Genomic DNA, 12,000 nt, shown 5'->3' with positions numbered 1-12,000 from the left:
CACACACTCTTACTCAGGAAGATGCAGTAACCAAAAGACAACTGTCAAATTATGACCCTTCAAAACAACAACAAAAAACTCTGCAAATCCCCAGTATTCAACCTCAAAAGGGATCTCATGGATTAGTAATTCTAAGATCTGATAATCTTGGTAAAATAAGAATTACTTCTTTCATTGAATCTACTGAAACTCAAGCAAATATGCCAACCTGTCATCTTTTCTTTGAGCTTCCTACATTTCTATAGCTTTTTAATTATTTTAGTATACCTGATTTTTATACAAAGTTTCCTTCAAGCTTGTAAGAGCATGAATACGAACATCTACATTTTCATGTTGAATTGCTCTCATGGATAGTTGAAGAGTTGTCTGAAGATCAGTACTCTCAGAGGTCTCCTATATAAAGAACACAGAGATACACTTATCAGTTAATGACTTCAAAAACCACAATTTCATGCCATGACAATTTCATACCATAGTTTGTAGCACAACATAACTAGAATCCTCCCACAGCTTTTCAGGGCATGAAGCTATGGCAGCTTCTTCTTTGGGGGACTGTAAGTAGGGACATAGTAATCTGGGAAGTAAGGGCACAAGTACTGTATTATTTGCTTTCTATGTAAAAATCTATGTAATCCAATAACGTCTTTGACCTAAATACTGAAATTCCCTTCTAAAAAAAGTATCATAGCTGTGATAGGATTATCTAATCATAAAAATAGCCATTGGAATATGACTATATTATTCCTAGATGTGATTCTACAGAACCTCTGTTCAATGTATTGGAATCTGGGAACAATTTTGCCCTAAGACATAAATTAAAAATTAAATACCTTTCTGTATTCCTGTAGAACTGCTTTTATCTTTTTTAATTCTGGATGATCAGGTAAAAAATATATTTCATGAAGAAAATCTTGCACAGCATCCCTAATAGTTAATTGGAAAACAAAAAAATTATATGCAAAGAGTATGAATAGTAAAAAAAAATAAAGCAGAGGTTGAAACTATAGCCAATTTAAGTCACACTGAAAAGTGCTAGTGGGGGTGCCTGGCTGGCTCAGTCAGTAGGGTATGTGACTCTTGATCTTGGGGTCATGAGTTCAAGCCCCAGTAAGGGTGTGTGTGTGTAGAGATTACTTAAAAGTAAAACAAAAAAATCTTTAAAAAAAAAAGTGCTAGTGGATTAGTGATGTGCAAAATATTCTTCCTAACCATGTCTAGTGGTTAATAGTGGCAAATAATCAAATCTAAGAAAATCACCCTGTTGTAGTAGGTTATGTTGGTGGCCCAAAATAAACTCTACTTCTTCACAGTCACTTCCTCTTCAATTTAGGCTAGCTGTGTGACTTGCTTTAACAAACAAAATGTGGCAAAATAAATGCTGTGCCAACTTAAGGCCGATGTGTTAAAAAGGTTTGGCAACTTCTGGTTTGGTGCCCATCAGAGACCTAAGTCACCATATAAGGTCACCAGCATGGACAAGCTACATGAAAAAAGAGAGGCTCCAAGAGTACATGGAAAGAGACAGAAACTCAGTCAAGTCTACCTGCTGGCTGACTGCAGCCACACCAGTGACTACTGGCAAGACCAACCAAAGAATCTATTGCTGAACCCAGTCCAGATTGCAAAATTATGAGTAAATAAAAATGCTTGTCACTTTAAGACACTTGATCTTAGAGCGGTTCATAGTGCAGCAATAGATAGCCAAACCCAACCTTAAAACACAAATTCTCATAAAGAATTTGAAAAAAACATATAAATCTTATTGAGGCTACAATTTTTAATTTGCATCAAATATAATACTCTAATCTATCTGAATCCCAATAATAGATTTCTAAATTCTAGTCTTCATTCACTTATGCCACAAATACATATCAAGTAACTATCATATGCCACTATGTGTTGGACACTAGTGATATAAAAATAAAGGAAGCTGAAAAAAATTTCTTTATTCAGGGAGCTTAAGGTGTTCTAACTAGCACGAAATGAAGGAGAGATTTTTTTTAAAATTTTTTTTTTTTTAAACATTTTATTTTATTTTTGAGACACAGAGAGACAGAGTATGAACAGGATAGGGGCAGAGAGAGAGGGAGACACAGAATCTGAAATGGGCTCCAGGCTCTGAGCTGTCAGCACAGAGCCCGACGCAGGGCTCGAACTCACGGACCGTGAGATCATGACCCGAGCCGAAGTCGGATGCTTAACCAACTGAGCCACCCAGGCGCCCCAAGGAGAGATTTTTTTATATGAAAAGGTAGAGAAATAACTGCTGCATAATAAAAAGCACTGATACACTATTTATATAATAATCCAAAAGTATTTGAAAGGTGATCCACATCAGTGTTTATGTTGTTCTATCATACTCAAAATATCAAAAGCACTTTATTGAAAAAATCCCTACATTAATCTTTTCTACTGTACCTTTTCCCTGCTTAGACAGTTATTGAAAATGATTAATGGGAATAGCAGTAGCATGTGTGTGGGTGGGTAAGCAGGTAAATAAGTAATACTTAAACCCTTTTCAGAAACAAAAAACTACAACATGTAACAGTAAATGCAAACACAGAAACAACTTCAAAATGCATACAAACAAATTCTAGGCTAAATTAGCAGCTGGTTTGAAATACAAAAATGGGAGTAATGTACGTTCTTCATACAGGTAAGCTACAGCACAGTCTGTTTTGGAAAATCTTGAGAAAAGGTTTTAAGAAATAAGATGTGACCAGATTTTGGAAAGCCTTGAACATCAAGATAAGCAATTTGAAATTCATCAATTAGTAAGTGGGAGAATCACAAAATGTCTCCATATGCTGGAATAAATTGATAAAAGAGATGTTTTTAAATATGAACAATATGAAGAAATGGGATAAAAGCCTAAAGGAAGGGAGGCTGGTTAAGAGACTAATGCAATGAAGTAATAAGAGTTTCAACTAAGGAAAGTTATAGAAAGTAGGTGAACATTCCTCTTAACCTTTTTCATATTCAACTTTTAAGCATGAGAAGAAAGGTAAATTTAGCCTCACTTCTTTCAAAACTGATGAAAATAATTTTGACTTGTTGATCTACTAATGTTTTAAATACTATAATGAATCAATGTCACAACTGAAATAGTATCAGTTCGATATGAACTGACTTAACGCATGTCAATTTTTTTTTAAAGCGTGTCAATTATTTTTGTCTGATGGACTCTCAATTAGAAAGAATGTGACCAATTCCACATTACCAGTAGCAATCCTAATATCCTGAGACATAAATATACAGTAATAAAAAGTTGTAATCCTTACTATTAATTTCTATTACAATAAATACCTGTTTTCAATTATGAGGTAGTGAAATATAGCTGCAGTTTCTTTAGGCTGGATGTGTATGAGAGGCAACAAAGCTACTATCACATGACTGAGAAGGGAACCAAGATAAGCATGGTCCAGGCAACGAACAAAGCAATCCCAAGCTCTATGTGAAAAAATAAATAAAAGTTAAAAATCACCTTATTTTTATTATTAGTAAATCTCCATCAATGAGTTATTAGCTGGGCAAACAATGATACATACAAATATTAAGATTACAAGGCAGCTGTAAAAATGGAATAAAGATCAGTACTATATATGCAAACAGTGATTTCTTTAATGCATCAAGTCAAAAAAGCAAGGTAAAAATAGTGCTTATAATATGCTCCCTTTTGGGGCAGGGTTCATAGAAAAATAAGGGTGTGAGTGTGTGTGCATTTGGTTTATACTTTTAAAAAGAGGAGAATTATACAAAAATTAAGAAAAATAGATACTTATCATGGTCAGAAATTAAAGCTAGATTCACAAATTTGAATTTCAGACAATGTTTATGTTTTACATGAATTTAAAGGGGAAAAAAGCACTTCTAAAAATTTTAAACAAACTAAAACAACTAAACCTAACTTAATATCAAGTGGGTGGCATATGTACACAGAAGAGAACTGCTTCACATGACTTTAAAACGTATTATTCAGACTCTCCACCTCCAATAGGTACAGTCTTAAGGACAAAAGGACCTCTGAAAAAAACAAAAATCCATATGTAAGAAAGAAACAAACAAATAAAGGAAAAAAGGACCTTCAAAAAGCTTAAACTGCACTGAGTAGTCTGTTAGTAGTAACACTGAAATGATATTAAGTCAAATTAAATTAGAAATCCCATATGCCAAAATCTCCATGGCCTGAAAAAAGTGTGGGAAAGGGTCTTAAGGAGTGAATCTATTTTTAAAAGATATTTAAGGGGCCAAACAACCACATGTGTGACACATGCACCTTATTTGGATTCTTATTCAAACAAACCAACACCTTTGGGAAAACAATCTTTGAGACATTTGGGGAAATCTAAATATGGACTGAGTTTTAGATGATATTAAGGAATTCCTATTAATTCTGCTAAGTGTAATAATTCACGATGGTTGTATTTTTTTTTTTTTTAATGCTTTACCCATTAGATACATCAGAGGTATTTCTAAGTACAGTGATTTGATACTGGGGTTCTCTTTAAATCATTCCAACTAACAATAGGTGGTGCTACTGGGAAATGCAAATACTCTAATGAACTCAGGCAGTCATTTACCTGCAACACAATTCAGGAAAATCATCCTTGAATCTCAGGCCAGTTCTTAGCGTGGTCATCATCTTCACCCTCACAGAACTGACATGTTTTGGTCCCATCAACTTCATCAAAGACATCAAACTATTCAGAGCCTATAAAGTAAGCAGGGATTTAAAGTAAAGCCTATAAACAAGCCCACAGGAGCAGATGAGCCCTAAGGTAAAGTGCATCCCACACACATCTCAGAGTAGTACCTATTTCTGGCAACACAATGTCTAAATGTTGGTCAGTTCATTCTGTTCAAATTCTTATGTAAGTAATGAACTTGAAAAATACAAGCTGAGTTCTGGTGTTTTTTTTCTCTTGTGAAGGTAATTTGTTACTTTTGTCCTGGTGGTCCTTTAGAACCGTAATTTTCAAATTTATTAAGAACATCAATACCTATTGTTTAATTTTCTTCCTGTTCATCCCAAATTCCTATGCGGCACATGCATTTCTGTCCTAATGGTACTAATTTCAACATACTCTGAATTTAGTAAAATAAACAAGTAACTGATGACATACCCCCAAAATAATGTACACATTTTACTGTATGTGGAACACAGAATTGGGACTTGTATCAACAGCTCCAGGTTCTAATGAAAGTGTAAAGAAACTCTCTAGTAAACCTTACCTCTGTGCCAAAACATACAAGCTTCACCTGGGTGGTTCAGTTGGTGGAGCATTGTTGGACTCTTGATTTCGGCTCAGGTCATGATCCCAGGGTCGTGGGATTAGGCCCCACATCTGGCTCAGTGCTGACAGCACAGAGCCTGCTTAGGATTTTGTCTCTCTCTCTCCCTCTCCTTCTCTCCACCCCTCCCCCACACTCACACGTGCTCTCTCTCTCTTAAAATAAAAAAAAGACTCCACGGAGACAGAACAGAAGTTACCTAGGGGATTAAATTTACCAGTTGACACCAACAGAGTAAGTACTGGCTGCTGAATTAGAATTTTATATTGTATCATGTCTTTCCTGGTTCCTCAAGGTTATTAAGAGAAGAGTAGAGACTGAAATAAAAGCTTCCACTCAGATTTTTTTACTGTAATTTTACTGACTGCAAAGATGGAAAACAATAAAAAGGGAAATTTAATCAGTACTAAAATTCTAACTCAATCTAGGAACAAAAATTTCCAGTTGTGACCAACTGTTAGAGCAGTCATACTGAAACTTCACTGTGTCAAATGCATTTATTTATTTTTTGAGAGAACAAGCATGCATGTGGGGGAGAGGGAGAAAGAGAATCCCAAGCAGACTACACACTCAGCACAGAGCCTGACCTGGGGCTTGATCTCCCGACTGTGGGATCATGATCTGAGTTGAAATCAAGACTCGGATGCCCAACTTACTGAGCCACCAAGGTGCCCTGTGCCAAACACATTTAAACATAAATCAATAGATACTGAAGTTACTTAACTTTACATAGTTTAACAATTTTCAGTTTTCAAAAACACCATGGGCCATAACTCATAACACACCAATTTGGACCAATGAACTCAATTATGCAACTTTTGTTTGAGCTATCAGAGACTGCTGGTCTCTTTTCTTCCCACTGAGCTAGACGGGGTGAGGTCATGAGCCTGATGCCATTGGGGTCATCACCTGGAACTTATGTACAAAGTCAATCCAGGGGAATTTGAGCTAAGAGATGAATTCTGAGAACACTGTATCCAAAGCTAAGTTATGCCCAAAGCTATATTATTCTTACACTTTTAGTCACAGAGCCAATAAATTCTTTTAAGCCAGTTTGGGTCGGGTTTTTGGTCCTTTATAAACAAAAGAACTATGAACAATATAATTCCTCTTTTTAGAGTCCCTAAAAGCCTATAAAGGGATATAAGGATTCAGAATGTCATGTTTATTTATCATCTTTGAATGTTTGTAGCTACAAGCCAAAGTCATATCTCCTATATATTCTATATGAATTCCAGAACTTTGCAACTTAACTATCACTACCTACCATTTTCTTATCTTCAATGCCAACACTGGAGCTCAGTAACTGCATGTTAAAAAAGGCCAAAATTCCCAACAACTTAGGTTGCAAGTAATCAGCCTAATGAAAAAAAAGAAACACATAAAACAGATTTTATGTAAGTTTTATACAGATCAAATTTCATAAATCAGTAACAATTTATTCAACATCATTTCTTTATTACCTAACTATGTTAGAGTACTGGAAGTAAGCACTTGGCGAATTTTCTCTAAAAATATATATTTTCACATCTAGTATTTTAAAAATTAGTAAAGCTGATCTATAATCACCAAGATAAAATATGATTAAACAGTACTCTACAATAAAAAACCTGTGAGCTTTTGAATTATGGAGTGTGCTGGGGTGGGATCCTCAGGATGTGACTCACACAAGGACCCAGAGTGGAGAGGATATTTAATTGTTATAAGAATGGAAAAAGACTAAGTGTCCTTATCTAGAACATTTAGAGCTAAGACAGAAAAAAAAAGTACTTGAATAAGGAAAAAATAAGCTGCTAGAACATCGGTCTGAAACAGAGGTCAGTATCATCTGAGGTAACACTGGTAAAAAGGGAATAGGATTAATTTTTTCTTGAAAGAGGATCCTGGAGGAAAGGGTATGGGCTTTAAGTCAGCCAAACCTGGGTTTGAATCCCAATTTTGCCCTACCTAGTGTGTGATGCTGGATAAGTTACTTAACTCCTCTGAGTCTGTAAAATGAGAACACCTATTGCACAGAGTTGTAATAGAGATTAAATAAGATAACATGCATTAAGCACTAAGAATATAGTAAAGTGTTGCTTCTGCAGCAGGAGCCATTATGAGGAGCAGCAGCCATGGCTCTGCTCTACCCTCTGGCCATTGGCCTCAACGAGAGCGACAAGGTGACTAAGAGCATGAACAAGTTGAGGTGTAGCAGCTGCTGCAGGCGCCTCATCAACCACACCAAGTTTGTGTGGCACGTGATCTGAGAGGTGTGTGGCTTCACCCTGTGCAATGGAGCTGCTCAAGGTTTCCAAGGACAAGTGCGATTTCAAGTTCATCAAGAAAAGGGTAGGGACACACACACATCTGTACCAAGAGGAAGAGAGAGGAGCTGAGCAACGTCCTGGCAGCCATGAGGAATGCAGCAGCCAAGAAGGACTGAACCCCTCTCCTCTGTACGTAATAAAGCCTTTTTTGGGGAAAAAAAAAAGAATATAGTAAAGTGTTACATTTAAGTTGTTAATATTATTACAAACTGGGAATGCAAGTACCCTGCAAAGAATATTAAAATATTTATAAATGGGCAAGGAAGGGGGCAGAAAAAGCAGGAGAGGAGTGGCAAAGCATTTTCCAACTCCACAAGTTGCATTGGTTGATGCTGAGGCACCTGATTTAGGTATCTACAGATTACATACAATGCCAAGAGGAGAGAGGGGTAGGTGGATGTGTACTAGCACATAGTAGAAAGTTAGGTGTTGATCATGTCTCTCCAGATTAGATATTAGGACAAACTTTTTTCTTGCCAAGCACAGAGAATCATCTGTTTGTCAATCCAAATTACACTTAATTTGCAAACTTCTGATTTGGATTAAGACTCAGTTTAGGCTTAATAAGCCACAATTCACCAATCACATGGATCCAGCCCATGCTTCTTAAATGAAAAGCAGATATAGATGGCACTCACAGTCTGCCAACATTCTAATTGTAAAGCTCTTGCATTTAGACAATAATTCATTAATCTGCCACTCACTAAATATGTATTACGTATGTCTAGAATATGGTGCCAGGTATAGGTGGCAAGATCAGCAAAGTCACTTTCCTCCTATTAGCTTACATGGGAGACTAATACGAGTGGAAGACATTCAATAAATATATAAATAAGGTTGAGATAAGTGCTAAGGGAAAAACACCCTTATCACATGATAGAGAAGAATTGGGATGTGGGAGTTTAGGTAGGGTGATCAGAAAACTCTGAGAGCTAAAGAATGAGGAAGATTATTCCAAATAAAGAGACTAAGGCAAAGGCTCTGACACAGGGAAAATCTTGATATTTTTAAAAACCACAACAAAACAAACAAGAAAGGAAGAAAAGTGTTGCATGAGGGTGGAAAGGTACGTCAATCACATAAAGCTTTATAGATTTCATTTTAAGAGCAACAAAAACCATAAAAGGAATTTAGACAGGGGAATGATATGAATTTGTATTACGTACAAAAAGAGCGTATCAATGCTGTGTAAATAAGTGACTAAAGACATAAGGAGGGAAGAGTGAAAGGAGAGAACAGTTACGAGGTTTTTGTAGTTGTCTCCAAGAAAGATGATAGTCACTTATAAGAGGATAGTGGCAGCAGAGAATGAAAAATATACTTTGGAGATAGACTTGCTACGGTTTGCTAACACTTAATTATGAAGGATGAAGAAACTGGAGGGCTCATGAATGCTTCCCAAGTTATGATCTGAGCAACTAGGTAGACAGTGGTACCATTTCCTGAAATAGAAAAGACCAGGAGATAGGAATGCAAGCTGGTGCAGCCAACTCTGGCAAACAGTATGGAAGTTCCTCAAAAAACTAAAAATAGAACTACCCTATGACCCAGCAATTGCACTACTAGGCATTTATCCACGGGATACAGGTGTGCTGTTTCGAAGGGACATACGCACCCCCATGTTTATAGCAGCACTATCAACAATAGCCAAAGCATGGAAAGAGCCCAAATGTCCATCGATGGATGAATGGAGAAAGAAGATGTGGTATATATATACCATGGAGTATTACTTGGCAATCAAAAAGAATGAAATATTGCCATTTGCAACTACGTGGATGGAACTGGAGGGTATTATGCTAAGTGAAATTAGTCAGAGAAAGACAAGTATCATATGACTTCACTCATATGAGGACTTTAAGAGACAAAACAGATGAACATAAGGGAAGGGAAACAAAAATAATATAAAAACAGGGAGGGGGACAAAACAGAAGAGACTCATAAATATGGAACAAACTGAGGGTTACTGGAGGGGTTGTGGGAGGGGGGATGGGCTAAATGGGTAAGGGCACTAAGGAATCTACTCCTGAAATCATTGTTGCACTTTATGCTAACTAATTTGGATGTAATTTTAAAAAATAAAATTTTAAAAAGGAAAAAAAAAAGAAAGAAAAGACTAGGACAGAAACAGGTTAGGGGAGGGAAAATGAAGATTTCTAACAGACCCGTTACGTTTGGACTTTAGATGTTTACTAAGATAGACAAGTAGAGATGACAAAAAGGAAGCTGGAGAGGCTGTTTGCCATCCTCTCTCCAGATCCATTCTCTGGCCTGTTCTGTGCTTGAGAAACTAACCAGATTTCATTACTCAAGATCCCTTTCATCTGGCTTCCCAATGAATTCAGTCAACAGGAAGCACCACAGGGGAACAGGGATTAGGAGAAAAGAGCAAGGGGTTTAAAATTCCTGCTCCCTCTGGGTTTTGAGGTGGTTCTGGAACTGTCTACACTCTACAGTGACAACCTTCTCCCTGAACCATGGCTCTAAGCTTTCAACCAGGTTCTGTCAATAACATTTCTTCTTCTTGGCCAGGACTATGGGGAGCATAAATTTTCTGCTATTCCTAGTCCCTATATTCCTTAACATTTCCTGCTGGTTCTCTTAACCTTGCCCAAGACAATGAAAATAGCCCTTCATGAAACTATTTTCGGTTAAACATTTTTGTGTGTGCCATCGGTTTCCTGCCAGGACCTAACTTATATAAATCCACAAGTCCAAAGCTCAGGAGAGGTCAGGATTGGAATTTCAACAATGAAATCATCAAAATATAAATCAAATCAAGCAAAGTACCAGATGAGACCAGATTCTCTCTCATTTAAGGAAAGAATAGACAAAAAGACCCAATTACATAGTCCTGAGTCAATCTAACATTTAGAGGATAAAGTAGAGGAAAAGAGCCAGTAAAGACTAAGAATGAATAAGTAGACAGTGGGGAAAAAAAAGAAAATAAAAAAAGTATAGTATAAGAGATGCCATATGAGAAGGGATGGTCAGTTGTACTGAATACCACTGAAAGGTGAAATAAGATAGGAAGAGAAGTGACCATTGGATTTGACATTAGGGAGACTGTTTCTGACATGGACAAGAATTTCAGTAGAATAGTGAGAACAAAAACAGATTAAAATGAACTAAAGAATGAATGGGAAATGAGAAAGCAAACATAGAAATCTCTGAAGATATTTTGCTGATAGACCTTGGAGTCTCTTGAAGGAATGAGGGCAATCAAAAGAAAAAATAGGATACATACATATTTTTTCACATGAAGTAAAGTGACTGAACATAAAAATTTAAGAGAGGGAAAGAGGGGATAACATGTGTTCTAACTTTCCCTTAAATATAACAATGGATTTTAAAAATAGAATTGACAAAATTAGTATGTTGTGCCAAAGAGGTAGTTGGAGGTAGGGGAAGGGGGGCACAAATGTATTCCAATCTATAGTTAAAAAGTAGTGAATAAAAATTAATTTGAACATTTTTACCCTGTGAAAAAATAAAACCTATAATCATTTGGAAACATATTTTTCAACACTAATATATTTTGTTAATACCTTGTATGACCATAATTTAAATCCTCAACCTTTCTAAAATAAAAATCTCAGCCTGAAATTTAAACAAATCTCTAGCATCTGGAAAATGCATAAAATATCTATTTCTCCAATCTCACAATTAAGCTACAAAAAGGCAAGAAACAAACAAAAACTCATATAACATATTCCTTACCATTAATTCGGGAGATGCGATCTCTCTGGGGCCCTGATATGGATCATCACTAGATGCAAATGATGCAAGTATTGACAAACCATTGAAAACCTGTTGATAGTGTTCTCCAATACGTAGCAATAATTCATTATGCAGTCCTTGGAAATCTTGTCTCAATAGGCTTCCCAATTCAATTTCTGTTTCATTCTAATCCAAAGACACATTTAAAAAAAAAAAAAAAAGATTTTGGAAATAAGTATATTAGTAAATCAGGAGCTCTAGATCATGTGACAAAATTTACTTATGGTATTTAAATTTTGTTTTTTCTTTTTAATGTTTGTTCATTTTCGAGAGAGTGAGAGTGCGCATGGGGGAGGGGAAGACAGAGGGGGACAGAGTATCCCAAGTGGGCTCTGCACTGACAGCACAGAGCCTGATGTGGGGCTCGAATTCACGAACTGTGAGATCATGACCTAAGCTGAAGTCAGATGCTTAACCAACTGAGCCATCCAGGTACTCCTATTGATGGTAATTTTAAAAGGTATTGGAAAGTGATTCTAGGGGCACCTGGGTGGCTCAGTTGTTAAGCATCCAACTCTTGATTTCAGCTCAGGCCACGATCTCATAGTTCATGAGTTCAAGCCCCACATGGGGCTATGTGCTGACAGTGCAGAGCCTGCTTAGGATTGTCTCTCTCTCCCCC

The 12,000-nt window shown here is 36.5% G+C and overlaps 1 protein-coding gene and 1 pseudogene across 1 annotated transcript in view; one reads left to right on the top strand and one right to left on the bottom strand.

Moving 5' to 3' along the window:
- The window catches only part of ATR (ATR serine/threonine kinase), a 99,605-nt gene that overhangs the window by 59,836 nt on the left and 27,769 nt on the right, over window positions 1-12,000 (bottom strand). The window contains exons 16-21 of the mRNA XM_042955514.1: window positions 11,319-11,504; window positions 6,560-6,652; window positions 4,581-4,711; window positions 3,307-3,450; window positions 831-924; window positions 268-393 (exon numbers count right to left, since the gene is read on the bottom strand). Of these exons, the coding sequence (XP_042811448.1) occupies window positions 268-393; window positions 831-924; window positions 3,307-3,450; window positions 4,581-4,711; window positions 6,560-6,652; window positions 11,319-11,504 (774 nt within the window). The remainder of the gene's footprint in view (window positions 1-267; window positions 394-830; window positions 925-3,306; window positions 3,451-4,580; window positions 4,712-6,559; window positions 6,653-11,318; window positions 11,505-12,000) is intronic.
- On the top strand, window positions 7,407-7,717 carry LOC122229929 (annotated as a pseudogene).

Source organism: Panthera leo, chromosome C2 (assembly GCF_018350215.1).
Source record: "Panthera leo isolate Ple1 chromosome C2, P.leo_Ple1_pat1.1, whole genome shotgun sequence".
In the NCBI taxonomy this organism is placed as follows: domain Eukaryota; kingdom Metazoa; phylum Chordata; class Mammalia; order Carnivora; family Felidae; genus Panthera; species Panthera leo.
Note: the sequence above shows the minus strand (reverse complement) of the source record. Positions and strands in the feature narration are given on the sequence as shown.